The 22723-nt window shown below is 43.4% G+C and overlaps 2 protein-coding genes across 3 annotated transcripts in view; one reads left to right on the top strand and one right to left on the bottom strand.

Moving 5' to 3' along the window:
- Positions 1-14033, top strand: part of LOC311145122 (non-selective voltage-gated ion channel VDAC2-like) — a 27056-nt gene extending 13023 nt beyond the window's left edge. For both annotated transcript variants that reach the window (XM_084181315.1, XM_084181314.1), the window contains 8 exons: positions 2391-2462; positions 2991-3040; positions 4811-4963; positions 5172-5224; positions 5437-5664; positions 5935-6085; positions 6216-6273; positions 12630-14033. In XM_084181315.1, the coding sequence (XP_084037441.1) occupies positions 2396-2462; positions 2991-3040; positions 4811-4963; positions 5172-5224; positions 5437-5664; positions 5935-6085; positions 6216-6273; positions 12630-12721 (852 nt within the window). In that variant the 5' untranslated portion in view covers positions 2391-2395 and the 3' untranslated portion in view covers positions 12722-14033. The remainder of the gene's footprint in view (positions 1-2390; positions 2463-2990; positions 3041-4810; positions 4964-5171; positions 5225-5436; positions 5665-5934; positions 6086-6215; positions 6274-12629) is intronic.
- ikbkb (inhibitor of nuclear factor kappa B kinase subunit beta) overlaps positions 14030-22723 on the bottom strand; it is a 22112-nt gene continuing 13418 nt past the window's right edge. Inside the window, exons 11-23 of the mRNA XM_084181299.1 lie at positions 22505-22699; positions 22182-22296; positions 21904-22027; positions 21583-21734; positions 20443-20504; positions 20246-20349; positions 20036-20085; positions 19772-19871; positions 19311-19458; positions 19116-19216; positions 18665-18764; positions 15844-16936; positions 14030-14413 (exon numbers count right to left, since the gene is read on the bottom strand). Coding sequence (XP_084037425.1) covers positions 16877-16936; positions 18665-18764; positions 19116-19216; positions 19311-19458; positions 19772-19871; positions 20036-20085; positions 20246-20349; positions 20443-20504; positions 21583-21734; positions 21904-22027; positions 22182-22296; positions 22505-22699 — 1311 coding nt within the window. The 3' untranslated portion in view covers positions 14030-14413; positions 15844-16876. The remainder of the gene's footprint in view (positions 14414-15843; positions 16937-18664; positions 18765-19115; positions 19217-19310; positions 19459-19771; positions 19872-20035; positions 20086-20245; positions 20350-20442; positions 20505-21582; positions 21735-21903; positions 22028-22181; positions 22297-22504; positions 22700-22723) is intronic.

Genomic DNA, 22723 nt, shown 5'->3' with positions numbered 1-22723 from the left:
GAGCCGGGACGGCTCACCCTTCAACAGAGATGTTACGGGAGCTGCGACCTTGCCAAAGCCCGGGATAAACCTCCGATAGTAGTTGGCAAAGCCAATAAAGCGCTGCACCTCCTTGACCGTGGTTGGAGTCAGCCAATGACGGATGGAGCATTCATCAAACCGTAAGGCATCACCGGGTATTCGTAATGCCCGTGGTGGTGCTGAATGCTGTCTTCCGCTCGTCCCCTTCTCGGACACACACCAGGTTGTACGCACTCCGGAGATCTAATTTTGTGAAGAAGCGCGCCCCATGCATTGACTCGATCACAGATGGAATGAGGGGTAGAGGATAACTATAACGTATTGTCCCCTTGTTCAGTGCTCGGTAATCAATGCAAGGGCGCAGACCTCCGTCTTTTTTCTTCACGAAAAGAAACTTGAGGAGGCGGGCGAAGTGGAGGGACGTATGAACCCCTGGCGCAGGGACTCGGAGACGTATGTCTCAGTTTCAGCCTGCGACAGGGGATACACATGACTCCTGGGAGGCACAGCGTCTACCCGGAGGTTTATCGCGCGATCCCCCGCCCGATGAGGTGGTAATTTAGTCGCCTGTGTTTTGGAAAACGTGAGGTAGTGTCTGGACTTTCCACCGTGGTTGCACCAACGGAAACATCAATACACCTACCCTGACACTCTCGCAACCACCCCGTAAGAACCCTCTGCGGCCATGAAAAGGTGGGATTGTGTAATGCTAACCAGGGAAGACCTAACACAACAGGGAAATCAGGTGACTCAATAATGTAAAAAAAGTGACTTGCTCTCTATGGGACTTGTGCGTAACCATAGTGACTGGTGCTGTAACTTCTCTAACGAACCCGGACCCTAATGGTCGACTGTCAAGTGCTCTGATGGGGAGTGGAATGGATAGGGGAACCAAGGTAATACCTAGAATATGTGCTAACGACTTGTCCATAAAGTTCCAAGCTGCGCCTGAATCGACCAGCGCCTTACACTGGGGAACTACTGGGTAATCAGGAAAGCGGATGTGTAGGGTACAGTGCGCAGCAGAGGGCTCTGAACGAGTGTGGGTGTTCGATACCTGGGGTGATGCGAGAGTGCACTGCCTGCCACCTCCAGACCCAAAAGAACGCTGACGACAGCGTACAGTTGAATGTCCTCTCGTGCCACAAGAGTGACAGTGGCGCTGTCGTCCTCCGCTCTCCCGGATCGCCGCACCATCCAGCTCCATCATCTCGTGATCCGGGTTGGGGGGGTGGGGTGGAACGGGCAGACCCCTTCCAGGATGTCCTCTAGAAGCCAGCAGGTTGTCCAACCGGATGGCCATGTCCACCAGTTGATTGAAGGACAACATGGTGTCCTGGCAGGCTAGCTCCCTTCGGACGTCCTCTCGCAGGCACACAGCCAAGACAACACAGGAGGGGCTTCCGGACAAGTCTCTGAATGTCCTTGAGTGGCCCAGCCAGAGCCCGGACTTGAACCCGATTAATCATCTCTGGAGAGACCTGAAAATAGCTGTGCAGCAACGCTCCCCATCCAACCTGACAGAGCTTGAGAGTATCTGCAGAGAAGAATGGGAGAAACTCCCCAAATACAGGTGTGCCAAGCTTGTAGCGTCATCCCCAAGAAGACTCGAGGCTGTAGTCGCTGCCAAAGGTGCTTCAACAAAGTACTGAGTAAAGGGTCTGAATACTTATGTAAATGTATTAGTTATTTGTATTTTGTATTATAACTTTGCAAAAATTTCTAAAAAACTTTTTTTGCTTTGTCATTATGGGGTATTGTGTGTAGATTGATGAGAGAAAAAAACACAATTTAAACAATTTTAGAATAAGGCTGTAACTTAACAAAATGTGGAAAAAGTCAAGGGGTCTGAATATTTTCCGAAGGCACTGTAGATAGATGCTGTGTGGACACTGTGTCTAGGCCTAGTTGCTGTGTGGACACTGTGTGTAGGCCTAGATGCTGTGTGGACACTGTGTGTAGGCCTAGATGCTGTGTGGACACTGTGTGTAGGCCTAGTTGCTGTGTGGACACTGTGTGTAGGCCTAGATGCTGTGTGGACACTGTGTGTAGGCCTAGATGCTGTGTGGACACTGTGTGTAGGCCTAGTTGCTGTGTGGACACTGTGTGTAGGCCTAGTTGCTGTGGACACTGTGTGTTGGCCTAGATGCTGTGTGTGTTTGTTTCAGTTCAAAGCTAATTTACTAGAACACAGCTGTATTCTGTGTGAAGTTATAGGTAGGTGCTGTGTTGGACCTTTTCTTCGTAGAAGTAGTGTGATGTGTGCTGGAGTGCGCGCTCCGTTTGAACAGCCTTTTGCCTCCTATGAGTTATAGAAGTGATGTTGTAGTATCAGAGATACACCCTAATGTGTCTATCTCTCTCCACAGTCGCCATGGCTGTTCCTCCTGCATACTCAGACCTGGGAAAAGCCGCCAAAGACATCTTCGGCAAGGGCTATGGTGAGTCATCAAATCACCCCCTCCACCACCACACACAAGGAGAAAGGGAGGAGACACCTGCATATTTCATGTGTCTGTACGCTCTTAGGATCACTCAACCTCTCTCTCTCGCTCTCTCTCTCCCCCTGAGACCATAAACCTCAGCTGGTCATCAAGGACTCTGTGACCTCTAGCCTTTGATTTACAACTGTAAGGGGATGGGGGCTGGGACTCAATGTGTGTGTGTTTAGACGTGGTTCATCCTCATTCATAATGAGTCAAACAGTGCCTCTTGGCATCTTTGTATCTGACCATTAGATCAACTTTTCTGCAAATGTTCTTGTTTCACAACTGTGAAGCTTGAAAGCTTGGATGACCCTCATTGAAAACAATCATGTAAATGATTGTATATGCCATTTAGCAGATGCTGTTATCCAAAGTGACTCCATTCCTGGTGTTGTAAGTGCCATGCTCTTCCAACTGAGCCATACAGGACCATGAGTTTTCTCTTCCCCCTCTTCATTCTCCTCTCTCTCTTTTTCCCTCTAGGCTTTGGAATCGTGAAACTGGACCTAAAGACCAAGGCCCAGAGTGGAGTTGTAAGTACAACGTCTCGCTCCCTCTTTCACTCTCATTTGTTGAATCCCTCCTCTTTTTTATACATTTATTTACATATCACCCTTTATTTTAGGACGGTAACCTGGCTGTAAAGGCCTTGTTGCAAAAGGAGGGATATCATGTTTTTCAAAGCATTCATCACAGATGTGTAACATTTACATTTAGGCTTCACTCGATCCGAGTGACCCATTCATTTGTGTGTGTGTGTGTGTGTGTGTGTGCGTATAGTCTGGCCCTATAAGCCTCATGTCTAACACCTCAGGGCCTCAGGGCTGAGCAGGACAGTCAAAATGGCTGACTCACTGTCTGCTGGTGGTGTATGTGTGTGTGTCTGCCAGAGAGTCTGACAGACTGTTTAACTCACAGAGTCAGCTCGGTACATCACTGTCTATCTGACTAGAATCTCCTTCTACGTTAGAACAAAATGGATCCCGCTCATAGCATTGCTGTTCCCTGAAATGGTCAGTTATCCGCTCTTAAAAGTGTTAGGGGCAGCAATACTGTGTGCAGGATTATTTAGGGGTGTGTGTGTGTCATTATCTTCATCTAATTTTCGCCTGTACACATTGGATATGTATTTTACCCGTTTGGATAACTAATCTAACGCTCCCTCTGACTAAATTCAATCACCAAGACTTCATGAAATACACTTTACTTGGACTTCTCAGAAAACTCAACCGTATCTTGTAAAATGAGAGGTTGTACAGCTCTGATTCACAGTTCAAACACATTGGTGCAGTGTTGGTGTCTCTGGCATACAGTATGTACATGGGAATCTTCTCTTCTTTTCTGAAAGAGTGGAAAAGTGATTGAGTGTGAATACCTGTGTGTTTCTGACTGAACTCTCTGCCTCTCTCTTCCTTTGCCTTTTTTCTGCTTCCTCTCTGGACTTCATTGTCAGATGGTAAGGGTGTGTGTGGGTGTGTGTGTGTGTGTGTGTGTGTGTGTGTGTGTGTGTGTGTGTGTTTGTGTGGAGCAGGCTTTTGCTCCCTGCAGGCTTTTTTGCAGCAGTGTCCCAGCTGATTGATTGATACCATTCCCCCTACACTGCTAAAGCTATAACGACATTAACTCCTATCCCTAGACACACACACCTTTAGACTGGTCTAACTGGCCAGGTTACTGGTCTATAGGTTACTAGTTATTGGTCTGCCAGTGACTAGATGACTGGCTTGACCAGCAAACAGGGTCTCTTCCCTCAGCTCACAGCATTCCCCTAGCATCCTTTCCCCACTCACCTCTCCATGGATTCCCTCAGTGTCTAACACAGTGGTTATCAACACTAGATTTGGTTCCAGCTCAGCACTAACACACCTGATTCAACTACTAAAGGTCTAGAGGATTAGTTGATTAGTTAAAGCAGGTGTGCTGGGTGGAACAAAAGCCTGCACACTGTCCATGACCAATGTCAGTGATCACTGTTTAAGGGTATCTACCATTACTCAAAATAGTAGCTACTGACTATAACCAGTCATGCAAACCTGAGAGGAATTGCTTGGCAGAGATGTGGAAGGGGTGCTTATCTCTTTATTTCTCTCTCTCTCTCTCTCTTCAGTGAGGAGTGTGCTAAGCTCTCGTTAAGACTACTCTTCTGTATCAGTTCCCCTTCTCTTTTCTATTTTCTCTCCTTTGCTCCAGTTTCTTCTGCTGTGCTCTCTTACTTTTCTGCTATTAACCATCCCTCATTTCCCCTCTCCTTCTCCAACATCGCTCACTCCTCTCGCTCCCTCCTCTCTCCTTCTCTTTCTCAGGAGTTTACAACCTCAGGCTCCAGTAACACAGACACAGGGAAGGCAACAGGTAACATGGAGACCAAGTACAAGGTGAAGAAGCTGGGCCTGAGCTTCAACCAGAAATGGAACACAGACAACACCCTGACCACAGAGGTCTCCATGGAGGACCAGGTGAGTTTGAAACCAGTTCAGCCTAAAACCAGGTTACACCACACTTAACCATCTCCTGACACCACTTGATATTGACTCATTAAATGAAAACTGGTATGTATACGCAACGTTTGAAAGTCAGTACTATTATTAGCCATATTGTTCATATTGTTTTGTGTCTGCTGTTCAACAATATGTGATATACCTCCTCTATCCTGTGTGTCTGTAGCTGGCTAAGGGCTTGAAGCTGGCCCTGGACACGTCGTTTGTGCCCAACACTGGGTAAGCTGATCACTCACTGATCAATCTTTACCTCCCTCCCTAATCTTTAGTAGTCCACATGAACATGAAGGATTTTGAAATAATCGCAGCACCAGTATAGACGTAATACGGTCACTGGAGCTGTTGTTTTCTATTGTCAAATTGGCCCATAATGTCACATGAAGCCTGACACCCTCTCTACTTTTATCTGGCCCCTTCCTCTCTGTCTGCAGTAAGACGAGTGCCAAGCTGAAGACTGGCTACAAGCGCGACTTCATCAACTTGGGCTGTGACCTTGACTTTGACATGGCCGGCCCTACGGTTCACGCAGCTGCTGTGCTGGGCTACGAGGGCTGGCTGGCCGGGTACCAGATGGCTTTCGACACAGCCAAGTCTAAACTGTCCCAGAACAACTTTGCCCTGGGATACAAGGCTGGGGACTTCCAGCTCCATACCAACGTGTGAGTACCACTACTCCTAACCCTAACCTTAATTTCTACCCCTAACCACTACCCCTGACCCTAACTACTACCCCCAACCCTGACTCTAACCTAACCACTGACCAGCAGAGGTTGCTTTGTGTTTGCGCTAAGTTGCTTTCTCCATGAATTTCATTATTTCCATTACTTCTGTGTTACATTTGCCAAGTGGCCAGTCATGATCCACCAGAAGTTGATTTAAAAGCTATGTAGCACCGTACTGAATAAGCCCATGGTGTTTTGTCCTCTCAGTAACGACGGTACAGAGTTCGGCGGCTCCATCTACCATAAGGTGAACTGCCACCTGGAAACAGCCATCAACCTGGCCTGGACGGCCGGCAGCAATAACACACGCTTCGGCATCGGAGCCAAATACCAGCTGGACAAGGACGCTTCGCTGTCTGTGAGTACCACAACCACACATACATAACCACACAGAACCACACACCTGTCCATATTGCCAGGACTAGAACCACACAACCAGCCAAATGCGTGCTTGTATCACCTCTGTGTCGGTCTGTCTCCCCCTGCAGGCCAAAGTCAACAACGCCAGTCTAATTGGAGTCGGCTACACACAGGCCCTCCGGCCAGGTAACTCAAATCACCTTAACCTTAACCTGTATCTACCAGATGCCGAGCTACATCTGTCTTTATCTACAAACCTTGACTATTAGTACCAGAGGAGGGGTAGAAGAAACTAATAGGTGATTTCATTATTACTGAAACAGGATACAAGTGGAAAATATAAAGATCCAGTCCAGTTAAAAAATTGGAGGCCCCTTACACTTCAGTGTTGTGATGCAAAAATTCTAGCAAAATGTATAGCGCATAGAAATATAAAGGTATTGTCGGACATTATTCATTCTAATCAGACAGGTTTTTTACATGGGCGATACAGTGAGGGAATTAAGTATTTGATCCCCTGCTGATTTTGTACGTTTGCCCACTGACAAAGACATGATCAGTCTATAATTTGAATGGTAGGTTTTATTTGAACAGTGAGAGACAGAATAACAACCAAAAAATCCAGAAAAACGCATGTCAAAAATGTTATAAATGTATTTGCATTTTAATTAGGGAAATAAGTATTTGACCCCTCTGCAAAACATGACTTAGTACTTGGTGGCAAAACCCTTGTTGGCAATCACAGAGGTCAGACGTTTCTTGTAGTTGGCCACCAGGTTTGCACACATCTCAGGAGGGATTTTGTCCCACCCTCTTTGCAGATCTTCTCCAAGTCATTAAGGTTTCGAGGCTGACGTTTGGCAACTCGAACCTTCAGCTCCCTCCACAGATTTTCTATGGGATTAACGTCTGGAGACTGGCTAGGCCACTCCAGGACCTTAATGTGCTTCTTCTTGAGCCACTCCTTTGTTGCCTTGGCCATGTGTTTTGGGTCATTGTCATGCTGGAATACCCATCCACGACCCATTTTCAATGCCCTGGCTGAGGGAAGGAGGTTCTCACCCAAGATTTGACGGTACATGGCCCCGTCCATCGTCCCTTTGATGCGGTGAAGTTGTCCTGTCCCCTTAGCAGAAAAACACCCCCAAAGCATAATGTTTCCACCTCCATGTTTGACGGTGGGGATAGTGTTCTTGGGGTCATAGGCATCATTCCTCCTCCTCCAAACACGGCGAGTTGAGTTGATGCCAAAGAGCTTGATTTTGGTCTCATCTGACCACCACACTTTCACCCAGTTCTCCTCTGAATCATTCAGATGTTCATTGGCAAACTTCAGACGGGCCTGTATATGTGCTTTCTTGAGAAGGGGGACCATGCGGGCACTGCAGGATTTCAGTCCTTCACGGCGTAGTGTGTTACCAATTGTTATCTTGGTGACTATGGCCCCAGCTGCCTTGAGATCATTGACAAGATCCTCCCGTGTAGTTCTGGGCTGATTCCTCACCGTTCTCATGATCATTGCAACTCCACGAGGTGAGATCTTGCATGGAGCTCCAGGCCGAGGGAGATTGACAGTTATTTTGTGTTTATTCCATTTGCGAATAATCGCACCAACTGTTGTCACCTTCTCACCAACTGCTTGGCGATGGTCTTGTAGCCCATTCCAGCCTTGTGTAGGTCTACAATCTTGTCCCTGACATCCTTGGAGAGCTCTTTGGTCTTGACTATGGTGGAGAGTTTGGAATCTGATTGATTGATTGCTTCTGTGGACAGGTGTCTTTTATACAGGTAACAAGCTGAGATTAGGAGCAATCCCTTTAAGAGTGTGCTCCTAATCTCAGCTCGTTACCTGTATAAAAGACACCTGGGAGCCAGAAATCTTTCTGATTGAGAGGGGGTCAAATACTTATTTCCCTCATTAAAATGCAAATCAATTTATAACATTTTTGACATGCGTTCTTCTGGATTTTTTTGTTGTTATTCTGTCTCTCAGTGTTCAAATAAAACTACCATTAAAATTATAGACTGATCATTTCTTTGTCAGTGGGCAAACGTACAAAATCAGCAGGGGATCAAATACTTTTTTCCCACACTGTACATTGGAGATAATATAAGGCAAGTACTGGAAACAATAGAACACTATGAAAAATCTGGGAAACCAGGCCTGCTATTCATAGCAGACTTCGAAAAGGCATTTGATAAAGTACGACTGGGGTTTATATATAAATGCCTGGAGCATTTACATTTTGGAGAATCTCTTATAAAATGGGTCAAAATCATGTATAGTAACCCTAGGTGTAAAATAGTAAATAATGGCTATATCTCAGAAAATGTAAAACTGTCAAGAGGAGTGAAACAAGGTTGTCCACTATCGGCATATCTATTTATTATGGCCATCGAGATGTTAGCTATTAAAATCAGATCCAACAATAATATCAAGGGATTAGAAATCCAGGGCTTAAAAACAAAGGTGTCATTGTACGCTGATGATTCATGTTTTCTTTTAAATCCACAACTTGATTCCCTCCACAGCCTCATGGAGGATCTAGATACATTTTCTAACCTCTCTGGATTACAACCAAATTACTATATTATGTATTGGATCACTAAAAAATACAATTTTTACATTACCATGTAGTTTACCAATAAAATGGTCTGATGGTTATGTGGATATACTCGGAATACATATCCCAAATGAAATAAATGATCTCACTCCAATACATTTTAATAGAAATTTAGCAAAAATAGATAAGATCTTGCTACCATGGAAAGGTAAATACCTGTCAATTTGTGGAAAAATCACACTGATTAACTCTTTAGTATTATCCCAGTTTACCTATTTGCTTATGGTCTTGCCTATGCCTAGCGAACAGTTTTTTAAAATTATATGAGAAAAAAAATATTCTATTTTATTTGGAACGGCAAGCCAGACAAAATTAAACGGGCCTATTTATATAATGAATATGAATTAGGAGGACAGAAATGATTAAATATTAAAGCATTAGACCTATCACTAAAAGCTTCAGTCATACAAAAATTATACTTAAATCTGAACTGGTTCTCTAGCAAACTAGTAAGATTGTCTCACCCAATGTGCAAGAAGGGATTTTTTCCCTTTATTCAGATTACAACCCCTCACTTTCAGGTATTTGAAAAGGAAATAATCTCCCAAATATCACTATTTATAAAACAAGCCATAGAAAGTTGGATGCAATTTCAATTGAATCCTCCAGAAATTACAGAACAAATATTGCAACAAATATTGTGGTTAAACTCAAATATACTAATTGATAAAAAAAACATTATTTTTTTAGAAAATGTTTAAAAAAGGTATAATCTTCGAAAATGATATTATCAGTAGGAATGGTGGAGTTATGTCGCACATGCAGCTAACAAAAACATATGGAAATGTCTGCTCTACCCAAAACTACAACCAAATAATTGCAGCATTACCGCAAAAATGGAAGAGGAAAGTGGAAGAGGGAAAAAGTAAGGAACTTGTCTGTCGGCCTTGCATTAAAGAACATAATTGGTTAAAGAAAATTGTGATAAATAAAAAAGTTTACCAGAAGATTGACAGCCGTCCCATATAGATTGCAAAATAGTTGGGAAGAGATTTTTGACGTACCGATTCCATGGCATAGTGTTTAAGAACTGATACGCAAAATGACGCCGGATTCAAAACTTAGAATTTTTCAATTTAAATTATTATATCAAATTCTTGCTACCAATGGAATGTTATTTGTATGGGGATACAATCTTCCCAGCTCTGCAGATTTGGCTGTGAAGAGACAGAATCATTAGATCATTTGTTTTGGTACTGTCCATTTGTAGCTTGTTTCTGGACACAGGTCCAGGAATGGCTGAATGATTGCAATATTTGCATGGAGCTGACCCTGCAGATAGCACTACTGGGTGATCTGAAAAGTCATAGTCAATCAATCAATAATATAATAATACTTTTAGCAAAGATGTTTATTTTCAATTCACAAACTGTAGAAACAATGAGAATAGAAAGGTTCAGAACTTTTGTAAAACATCACAGTACAGTTGAAAAATATATGGCAAATAGAAATCCAATATGGATGGTGTTAAGAGATAGATGGGAGGTGTTGAATGGAGCTGAAGGATGGGACTAATAACAACAACTAATAACAACAAGATAACTAGTGTAAAACATGATGTGTCCATAATAAGTATATAGGTTATATATTGTGAGCTTTTGTGAAAGAGCACAGTTAGAAAGATATGGCATATAGAAGCATACCAGATGGACATCATGAAAATGATCGGAGGAAGTTCAGGAGTAAAAACAAACAAAATATAATTAGTGACTGTGTCCATAAAATGTATATAGTATGTATAAGCATGAACGACAGCGTGTTCCAGTTCCCGCCAATATACAGCAACTTCGCACAGCCATTGAAGAGGAGTGGGACAACATTCCACAGGCCACAATCAACAGCCTGATCAACTCTGTGCATTTTACATTTACATTTTAATCATTTAGCAGACACTCTTATCCAGAGCGACTTACAGTTTTTTAGTGAGTGCATACATTTTCATACTGGCCCCCCATGGAAATCGAACCCACAACCCTGGCGTTGCAAACGCCATGCTCTACCAACTGAGCTACACTGGACTGGAGATGTGTCACGCTGCATGAAGCAAATGATGGTCACACCAGATACTAATTGGTTTTCTGATCCACGTCCCTACTTTATTTTAAAGATACAGTTGAAGTTTGAAGTTTACATACACTTAGGTTGGAGTCATTAAAACTCGTTTTTCAACCACTCCACAAATTTCTTGTTAACAAACTATAGTTTTGGCAAGTCGGATAGGACATCTACTTTGTGCATGACACAAGTAATTTTTCCAACAATTGTTTACAGAAAGACTATTGCACTTATAATTCACTGTATCACAATTCCAGTGGGTCAGAAGTTTACATACACTAAGTTGACTGTGCCTTTAAACAGCTTGGAAAATTCCAGAAAATGATGTCATGGCTTTAGAAGCTTCTGATAGGCTAATTGACATAATTTGAGTCAATTGGAGGTGTACCTGTGGATGAATTTCAAGGCCTACCTTCAAACGCAGTGCCTCTTTGCTTGACATCATGGGGAAATCAAAATAAATCAGCCAAGACCTCAGAAAAAAATTGTAGACCTCCACAAGTCTGGTTCATCCTTGGGAGCAATTTTCAAACGGCTGAAGGTACCACGTTTATCTGTTCAAACAATAGTACGCAAGTATAAACACCATGGGACCACGCAGCCGTCATACCACTCAGGAAGGAGACGCGTTCTGTCACCTAGAGATGAACGTACTTTGGTGCGAAAAGTGCAAATCAATCCCAGAACAACAGCAAAGGACCCTGTGAAGAAGCTGGAGGAAACAGGTACAAAAGTATCTATATCCACAGTAAAACGAGTCCTATATCGACATAACCTGAAAGGCCGCTCAGCAAGGAAGAAGCCACTGCTCCAAAACCGCCATAAAAAAGCCAGACTACGGTTTGCAACTGCACATGGGGACAAAGATCGTATTTTTCTCTGCTCTGATTAAACAAAAATAGAACTGTTTGGCCATAATGACCATTGTTATGTTTGGAGGAAAGGGGGGGGGGGGGGCTTGCAATCCAAAGAACACCATCCCAACCGTGAAGCACGGGGGTGGCAGCATCATGCTGTGGGGGTGCTTTGCTGCAAGAGGGACTGGTGCACTTCACAAAATAGATGGCATCATGAGGAAGGAAAACTATGTGGATATATTGAAGCAACATCTCAAGACATCAGTCAGGAAGTTAAAGCTTGGTCGCAAATGGGTCTTCCAAATGGACAATGACCACAAGCATACTTCCAAAGTTGTGGCAAAATGGCTCAAGGACAACAAAGTCAAGGTATTGGAGTGGCCATCACAAAGCCCTGACCTCAATCCTATAGAACATTTGTGGGCAGAACTGAAAAAGCATGTGCGAGCAAGGAGGCCTACAAACCTGACTCAGTTACACCAGCTCTGTCAGGAGGAATGGGCCAAAATTCACCCAAATTATTGTGGGAAGCTTGTGGAAGGCTACCCGAAACGTTTGACCTAAGTTAAACAATTTAAAGGCAATGCTACCAAATACTAATTGAGTGTATGTAAACTTCTGCCCACTGGGAATGTGATGAAATAAATAAAAGCTGAAATAAATCATTCTCTCTACTATTATTCTGACATTTCACATTCTTAAAATAAAGTGGTGATCCTAACTTCCCTAAGACAGGGATTTTTTTTACTAGGATTAAATGTCAGGAATTGTGAAAATCTGAGTTTAAATGTATTTGGCTAAGGTGTATGTGATCAACAGATGCATATCTGTATTCCCAGTCATGTGATTTGGGCCTAATGAATTTATTTCAATTGACTGATTTCCTTATATGAACTGTAACTTAGTAAAATCTTTGAAATTGCATGTTGCGTTTATATTTTTGTTCAGTATAAATGAAAGGAGCAGTACTTTCTGTGTTAAGACTAATGTCTCTCTCTCTCTCTAGGAGTGAAGCTGACTCTCTCAGCTCTGATCAATGGGAAGAACTTCAATGCAGGCGGTCACAAGGTTGGCATGGGCTTTGAGCTGGAGGCATAAGGATGGAGGGAAGAGGAGATGGGAGAAGAGAAGGAAAAGAGCCTGGATCTGACAAAACCTTAATGACACCTGACCTGTAGGCCGTCATTGTAAATAAGAATTTTACTTGCCTAGTTAAATAAAGGTATAACATAAATAATAATAATTTTAAAAAATGACACCTGACACATCTCCACCTCTGTATGCCACACACACATACACACACACCTCCCAAGTCTTTTGGCCATAACCCTACAGCCCTTAGCAGCTTCTGAGACCTCCAGTACTGTAATGAAATGGACAGACTGTTGAGAACCCAGTTGTTTTTTTGGTTCACCATCTCTCTGTATCATCTCCTTAGCAATACCCCTACTTAAACAAACATTACAAACCCTATTCACCAGATAGTATACTACTTATGACTACTTCATATAGGGCTCTGGTCCAAAGTGGTGTAATATATGGAGAATATGCTCTCAAGTCAACCTTTTGTTCCACTTCCTCCCCATAAGCAGACATATCTCATTTTCTTTCCTTTTTAGTAGGATTTGATTGTGTGGTATAATTTCACTTTGCCTGAGATCATGTATTTCATTTACTTTTGACTTGAATGAGATTGACAGTAGACTTTGTGTATGTGTGGTACATTCTATTGAGTCTATCAAAGCCAGTAGGGAGTTGTTTTGAAGGAACAACTTATTTGTACATTTCATGAAGTTCCCTTGTCCCAGACATAGACCTTTACAGGCCTTTCTGTGGGTGGATGACCACTTTCAGTGACACATACACAGGGACACAATGACACGAGCGTACTGCAATAAAATGGGCGGCTTAGAACTCTATTAAAAATAGGCGACTGGTTGATTTTCTTTTTCCAAATCAGGGAAAATATCTGCAGTACAGAGAACTTGAAGATTCCACCTTGACAGTAAGATTTGTTGACTGAGTTGTGTTCTCATTCTATAACATAAAGCAATGTATCAATGGCTGAACGTTCTGCCTAATGTCCCACCATTGGCTCAATGTCCCTTGTTAGCTCTGTTTTGACAATTTCAACTCTCTGTGTGTTTCTTTTATTGGCAAACTAATACCCCAAACATTTCTCCATTTGAACTCTCTTCTTGTGGTTCCGAGTTTTGAGAAGACATAGAGGCATGTGTGGATATTTTCCATACCTCTTTGTCATGTTTCGTTTTTGTCTTTTCATCTTTGAACTCTCTACCACATTATGTAATGTTGTGTCTGTGCTGTGTTTGGAAGAGGGAAGGTTGGTGATAATTGAAACCTCAAACTGACTTTAAGGAATTTATGGAATAAAGAAGAATGTCAAACACTTTGAGTGTCCTGTATTCAAAATTAATACATATCTTTGTTTAAAATCATGGTAGTAATGTCATGTCACCATTATATGTCGAGCAGTCTTATTGCTCTGTGGTGGTTGAAGTTCAATTCAACCAGATTCACGTACTTACACATAATAATACACCACAGTTAAATCAAGTAAAATACAGCAAAATAAAAAAAACAATTATTATACTGCAAGAAATGTTGAAACATCAATTATTTAAAAACTTTAACAATTAAAATTAAGTATATACACAAAAACAGAGGATATCCTGCATCAGCCTTAGTTACGTACATACAGTGGGGGAAAAAAGTATTTAGTCAGCCACCAATTGTGCAAGTTCTCCCACTTAAAAAGATGAGAGAGGCCTGTAATTTTCATCATAGGTACACGTCAACTATGACAGACAAATTGAGAAATGTTTTCTCCAGAAAATCACATTGTAGGATTTTTTATGAATTTATATGCAAATTATGGTGGAAAATAAGTATTTGGTCACCTACAAACAAGCAAGATTTCTGGCTCTCACAGACCTGTAACTTCTTCTTTAAGAGGCTCCTCTGTTCTCCACTCGTTACCTGTATTAATGGCACCTGTTTGAACTTGTTATCAGTATAAAAGACACCTGTCCACAACCTCAAACAGTCACACTCCAAACTCCACTATGGCCAAGACCAAAGAGCTGTCAAAGGACACCAGAAACAAAATTGTAGACCTGCACCAGGCTGGGAAGACTGAATCTGCAATAGGTAAGCAGCTTGGTTTGAAGAAATCAACTGTGGGAGCAATTATTAGGAAATGGAAGACATACAAGACCATTGATAATCTCCCTCGATCTGGGGCTCCACGCAAGATCTCACCCTGTGGGGTCAAAATGATCACAAGAACGGTGAGCAAAAATCCCAGCTGGGACCAAAGTAACAAAGCCTACCATCAGTAACACACTACGCCGCCAGGGACTCAAATCCTGCAGTGCGAGACGTCCAGGCCCGTCTGACGTTTGCTAGAGTGCATTTGGATGATCCAGAAGAGGATTGGGAGAATGTCATATGGTCAGATGAAACCAAAATATAACTTTTTGGTAAAAACTCAACTCGTCGTGTTTGGAGGACAGTTGCATCTGCTGAGTTGCATCCAAAGAACACCATACCTACTGTGAAGCATGGGGGTGTAAACATCATGCTTTGGGGCTGTTTTTCTGCAAAGGGACCAGGACGACTGATCCGTGTAAAGGAAAGAATGAATGGGGCCATGTATCGTGAGATTTTGAGTGAAAACCTCCTTCCATCAGCAAGGGCATTGAAGATGAAACGTGGCTGGGTCTTTCAGCATGACAATGATCCCAAACACACCACCCGGGCAACGATGGAGTGGCTTCGTAAGAAGCATTTCAAGGTCCTGGAGTGGCCTAGCCAGTCTCCAGATCTCAACCCCATAGAAAATCTTTGGAGGGAGTTGAAAGTCTGTGTTGCCCAGCGACAGCCCCAAAACATCACTGCTCTAGAGGAGATTTGCATGGAGGAATGGGCCAAAATACCAGCAACAGTGTGTGAAAACCTTGTGAAGACTTACAGAAAACATTTGACCTGTGTCATTGCCAACAAAGGGTATATAACAAAGTATTGAGAAACTTTTGTTATTGACCAAATACTTATTTTCCACCATAATTTGCAAATAAATTCATTAAAAATCCTACAATGTGATTTTCTGGATTTTATTTTCTCATTTTGTCTGTCATAGTTGACGTGTACCTATGATGAAAATTACAGGCCTCTCTCATCTTTTTAAGTGGGAGAACTTGCACAATTGGTGGCTGACTAAATACTTTTTTTCCCCACTGTAGAGATCCAGCATAAGGCATTATAAAATGTACAGTTTCTAAAACGTTTTCCCCCAAAAGCCCGGTTCTACTAACTGTTACAGTATGCAGGGTTCTCCCCAGGATTTTTTAACAAGGTGGTGCTGCCGAGTACAGCTGGGGGAGGCCCGGAGGGGGGCAGTGCCAACCTTGGACTCAAAGATTTTTGCGTTTTTTAACACCTGTAACTGCCATTTCCTGCAATCTAGAGCAAAAATGTGCCCTATATGATAACAAATAAAGTACAAAATATTTATGTTTTTACATAGTGGCACAGCCAGTCCATAAGGGGGGCGCAGCGCCTCTTTTAAATTTTTTGGGGAGAACCCTGAGTATGGTAACTGAATATACAAGCTACAGCTAAAACCTTGGTCAGAGAATATTTTGTGGCAAGCATAAAAAAACATTTGAAAGATTAGGAATCATCACCAGGGTCCAGACCAGACTTTTTTAGAACCAGTACCACCAGGACTTTAGTGAGGAGGACAACCAGTGAGATTACTGGTTTTGATTTTGAAATACAGCTATGCCAGTGGTCAACATCCATTTTCCTCATTCAAACCTACACCCTTTAGAGCAGGATTAGATGACTCCAATACACCAGGATATAGATTACAGCGGTATTGCGCATGTTAATGTAGGCACCCCAATGAGCCTGGAAAATATCAATGTTGGCTCAATCCATTATTTTTGGGCCACCCCCAAGAGTCAATGTCAAATTGTGCGATGCACTCTGTTGCAGCAAGTCTTCCCTACCACACAGCAGCAGCAGAGGACCACAACAGGGGGTCTGGAATGGGACGGCTCTTCTGTTTGACATCAGCTTGAGACAGAATCGTCCCTTAACCTCAGGTCTAGGATCAGATTACTCTAACTCCAATCCTTAACATGACAATTATGGGGATGACATCATATCTGACCCTGTATCAGTAGCTAGGGGAAACTCCTGCCTCCTCCGAGGGAACCAGTAGAATCAGGAAAGATCAGAGGAAAGGTCCTGTCTTTCACTCAGCCACGTCCACTCTCTCAGCAACTAGGAGACAAAGACAGCCAGAGAGGGTTGTATGTTTTTACCACCCTGTGTGTGTGTGTGTGTGTGTTTGTGAGAGAGAGTGTGTGTGTGTGTGTGTGTGTGTGTGTAAGTGTACAGTGGGGAAAAAAAGTATTTAGTCAGCCACCAATTGTGCAAGTTCTCCCACTTAAAAAGATGAGAGAGGCCTGTAATTTTCCTCATAGGTACACGTCAACTATGACAGACAAAATGAGAAAAATATTTCCAGAAAATCACATTGTAGGATTTTTTATGAATTTATTTGCAAATTATGGTGGAAAATAAGTATTTGGTCAATAACAAACGTTTCTCAATACTTTGTTATATACCCTTTGTTGGCAATGACACAGGTCAAACGTTTTCTGTAAGTCTTCACAAGGTTTTCACACACTGTTGCTGGTATTTTGGCCCATTCCTCCAGGCAGATCTCCTCTAGAGCAGTGATGTTTTGGGGCTGTCGCTGGGCAACACGGACTTTCAACTCCCTCCAAAGATTTTCTATGGGGTTGAGATCTGGAGACTGGCTAGGCCACTCCAGGACCTTGAAATGCTTCTTACGAAGCCACTCCTTCGTTGCCCGGGCGGTGTGTTTGGGATCATTGTCATGCTGAAAGACCCAGCCACGTTTCATCTTCAATGCCCTTGCTGATGGAAGGAGGTTTTCACTCAAAATCTCACGATACATGGCCCCACTCATTCTTTCCTTTACACGGATCAGTCGTCCTGGTCCCTTTGCAGAAAAACAGCCCCAAAGCATGATGTTTCCACCCCCATGCTTCACAGTAGGTATGGTGTTCTTTGGATGCAACTCAGCATTCTTTGTCCTCCAAACACGACGAGTTGAGTTTTTACCAAAAAGTTATATTTTGGTTTCATCTGACCATATGACATTCTCCCAATCCTCTTCTGGATCATCCAAATGCACTCTAGCAAACTTCAGACGGGCCTGGACATGTACTGGCTTAAGCAGGGGGACACGTCTGGCACTGCAGGATTTGAGTCCCTGGCGGCGTAGTGTGTTACTGATGGTAGGCTTTGTTACTTTGGTCCCAGCTCTCTGCAGGTCATTCACTAGGTCCCCCCGTGTGGTTCTGGGATTTTTGCTCACCGTTCTTGTGATCATTTTGACCCCACGGGGTGAGATCTTGCGTGGAGCCCCAGATCGAGGGAGATTATCAGTGGTCTTGTATGTCTTCCATTTCCTAATAATTGCTCCCACAGTTGATTTCTTCAAACCAAGCTGCTTACCTATTGCAGATTCAGTCTTCCCAGCCTGGTGCAGGTCTGCAATTTTGTTTCTGGTATCCTTTGACAGCTCTTTGGTCTTGGCCATAGTGGAGTTTGGAGTGTGACTGTTTGAGGTTGTGGACAGGTGTCTTTTATACTGATAACAAGTTCAAACAGGTGCCATTGATACAGGTAACGAGTGGAGGACAGAGGAGCCTCTTAAAGAAGAAGTTACAGGTCTGTGAGAGCCAGAAATCTTGCTTGTTTGTAGGTGACCAAATACTTATTTTCCACCATAATTTGCAAATAAATTCATTAAAAATCCTACAATGTGATTTTCTGGATTTTGTTTTCTCAAATTGTCTGTCATAGGTGACGTGTACCTATGATGAAAATTACAGGCCTCTCATCTTTTTAAGTGGGAGAACTTGCACAATTGGTGGCTGACTAAATACTTTTTTTCCCCACTGTATGTGTGTGTACCTGCATATCGCTCTCCGACTCCTGGATGGTCTCCTGTAGCAGGCTCTGTAGTCGACTCTCAAACGTCCTGCTCTCCTCGATCACCAATAGAGACTCATCCCTGAAACACACACACACATGCAAGCAGTCTCAGACACACTTCAAATACACACAAAACACCAACTCACTACAGAGAAGAGCACACACCATCATAAACACATTCATCCATCTATCTATCTATCTATCTATCTATCTATCTATCTATCTATCTATCTATCTATCTATCTATCTATCTATCTATCTATCTATCTATCTATCTATCTATCTATCTATCTATCTATCTATCTATCTATCTATCTATCTATCTATCTATCTATCTATCTGTCTGTCTGTCTGTCTGTCTGTGTCCAGCCGTCTGTCCACCTGAAGGAGGTGTGTGTGGTTGTGTGTGTGTATGTGTGGGTGTACTCACAGCTGCTGTAGGCTGGGTCTGGGGGTCAGTAGAGGGGGAACGGAGGAGGAAGAACGTCCCGCATCCACAGGACTCCCACTCACCGGGCTGCGCACCTTACTCTGAATAACAACGAAGGATACACACTGATCAGGAGTGTGTGTGTGTATGTGTGTGTGTGTCCGTGTTTCTGTATGTATTTGTGTGTGCACTTACACAGGCTACTTTAAGCAGGTTCCATAGTTCCTTTTGTCGTCTCTCCTGTAGATTCATCAGGACCTGTTCACTCTCAGCCATCCTCTGTACCACGCCCTCTACACGGGGTAGCAGCTCCAGCACACGCTGACGACACACCACTGTTTTACTGCAACACAAACACACGTCTTACTACAGGGAGAGTGAAAAAACGCAAATGTATGTATATGTAACGGCACCTGAGGTGTGTGTAGACTAGTGTGTGTGTGTGTGTGTGTGTGTGTGTGAGTGTGTGTGCATGGACACCTGAGGTGTGTGTAGACTAGTGTGTGTGTGTGTGTGTGTGTGTGTGTGTGTGTGTGTGTGTGTGTGTGTGTGTGTGTGTGTGTGTGTGAGTGTGCATGGACACCTGAGGTGTGTGTAGACTAGTGTGTGTGTGTGTGTGTGTGAGTGTGTAAGTGTGAGTGTGTGTGCATGGACACCTGAGGTGTGTGTAGAAGTCTTTGAGTTTCCTCTCGTAGAACTGGACGGCCTGGACCACCAGACGCACTACCTCCTGACTGTCCCCCCCACACCTCTGGTCTGGAGAGAGGGAGGGAAGAGAGAGAGAGAGCGGGAGAAGGGAGAGAGGAAGTGAGAGAGGAAGTTTTCTAGTCTATAATGACATGTTCTCAGAATCACAAGTAGACAGCAGAAGTCTATACTGTGATGGTAAATCGTCACGAATGGAAAAGTGGTAAACCAACCTCTGGGTTTCTCTCTCAGCTTACGGAACAACTCCATGGCCTTCCCCTCACTGTAGCCGAACGAGGAGAGGAGAAAATAGAAGGAACAGTTCAAGTTTTAGCTCACTAAAGGCCAGGGATCAGCTGACAGGGTAAACTGCTTAGATGCATTTATAGATCTTGTTCTGGATTAAAGACTGGTCTGTTGAGATGTTTCTGTCTGTCTCTTACAGTGTGTCCAGGGCCTCTCCACTCCTCCACGGTTGTCTCTGGAGGTCCACGATGTCTGTCTGGAGGAGCATCATCTCCTCTTCCAGCTCTGTCACCCTCTCTGCCTGCAACACAAACAAACATATTTACTTACACACACACACACTCACAAACAAACACACACACACACAGATAGGAAGGCAGGCACGCACACTTACCTGGCCACAGCTGACTGCAGTCTGCTCCATCTCCCTCCACACACCCAGCAGCTTTTCAGAGGCTAGAGACAGAACACGTTACATTACACTAGTCTAGTACTATAGTGTGGAATATACACTGCGTGTACAAAACATTAGGAACACCTTCCTAATATTGAGTTGCACCCCCTTTCGCCCTCAGAACAGCCTCAATTCGTCAGGGCGTGGACTCTACAAGGTGTCGAAAGCATTCCACAGGGATGCTGGCCCATGTTGACTCCAATGTTTCCCACAGTTGTGTCAAGTTGGCTGGATGTCCTTTGGGTGGTGGACCATTCTTGATACACACGGGAAACTGTTGACCGTGAAAAACAAAGCAGCGTTGCAATTCTTGACACACTCAAACCAGTGCGCCTGGCACCTACTACAATACCCCGTTCAAAGGCACTTAAAACTTTTGTCTTGCCCATTCTCCCTCTGAATGGCACACATACACAATCCATGTCTCAAGAATTAAAACTCCTGTAGCCCTTTACTGCAGTCAATGACCAAAAGCGCCCTCTTTGGCCTGTTATTCATATTTTTCATAATTTCATCATTAATAAAGATTAGTTTTAAAAAATGGACGAAAATCTGGTGTTTCTATGTCAGAGTTTTGTTATAGTTCTGTCTTCTGTGATGTATATCAAGTGTAATATTGGGATGCAAACTCAAAATGTAATACATTTCAACTCTATATCTGACATGGTACAGGCGTCTTCTTTTTCTTAAGCCCATAACGATGTGTGTGAGGTGTATACTTTTGTTTCAAAGTAGATTTGTTTAAGACTACCAAGAATCACTCTGTGTGACCCTGATTTAGCCCACTGCAGTAAAAGGTTAACCTGTCTCCTTTCCTTCATCTACACTGAATGAAGTGGATTTAACAGGTGACATCAATAAGGTGTCATAGCTTTCACCTGGATTCACCTGGTCAGTCTATGTCACAGAAAGAGCAGGTGTTCCTAATATTTTGTACACTCAGTCAATATATAGTCAACCTATCCATGCTGAGTTGCAGTCTGGGGCAGTCATAAACATATACTATGGCTGTTGTCTGGTCCTGATATATTCCAGTTGTGACCCCTGTACATTACAGTACCTGTGTATCCAGTAGCCTACCTATCCCTGTAGCTCTCTGCTCCTGGTATTTGTCCATGTCTATGTGCAGGCTGGTAGAGAAGAAGTCTAGTTTGGCCGTCAGCCTCTGGTTCATAGACACCATCTCATTCTTCTGCTTCGACAGGGAGCTGTTGTGTCTCAGCAAACTCATACTGATAGAAAGAGAGAGAGAGAGAAATAAAGAAAGAGAGGTAGAAAGAGAGAGAGAGAGTTTTGGGACTATTCCGTGACTTTCATTGTACCAGGCAAGCTAAATCAACAGCTCTTTAAGTATTTGACATTTGACTCCCCGGATAGAATAAGTATGTTTTTGAGTCTTACAGGGCAGCTTTCTGTCCCTGCTGTAACCTCTGCCAATCCTCCTTCAGGGTGCGGATGGTGTCCCAGGCCTGGCCCCAGGTCCTCCTCAGAGGACTGTAGGTCAACACGTGCTTAGGGTCCGTCTCTGAGAGGGAGAGAGAAAAAGAGAGAGAGACAGTTCCAGTGTATAACAGAATGCTCACATATTCACATGTAGAAGGTAGAGACAGTTGTGAGAGATGGCCACTTTTCATTGATATCTTTCACTTTTCTTAGCATTAGTGTGTGTGTGAACTCACGGACAAAGCGTATGTTCTCTGGCATTTTGCGGGGGGTGAACTGGGGCTCGTAGCTGCAGGAGGAACGGTCAAACAGAAACACCAGAGGAAGGTCTGTCCTCCTCCCGTCTATCTCCTGAGAGAGAGAGAGAGAGAGAGAGAGAGAGAGAGAGAGAGAGAGAGAGAGAGAGAGAGAGAGAGAGAGAGAGAGAGAGAGAGTAAAGATACGTGAATACTTCTTATTATCCTTTACACCTGCAATATCTTGACTACTCTGTCCGACATGCTATATGAAACACATTTTGATTGGATTATAGATTATGTGTCAACATCAGATAGATTACAGTGTAGTCGATGGCACACTGCCCCGCCTCGCCCTGTGGCTCCAGAGCTAGTCCTGCCTCCAACAGTAGCTCTTGATTTGCTGGAGGGATGTTGGTGTCACACCCGATTCGCTGCTGCAGATCAGCCACGCTCTCATTGGCCGAGACAGAGTAGGTGAAGATTTTAGCAGACACCATGTTCAATACGTGAACCAGCTAGCGAGAGAGAGCGAGAGAGAG

Source organism: Coregonus lavaretus, assembly GCF_964263955.1.
Source record: "Coregonus lavaretus genome assembly, chromosome: 17".
NCBI classification, from domain to species: domain Eukaryota; kingdom Metazoa; phylum Chordata; class Actinopteri; order Salmoniformes; family Salmonidae; genus Coregonus; species Coregonus lavaretus.
This window is presented reverse-complemented; position numbering and strand designations above follow the sequence as displayed.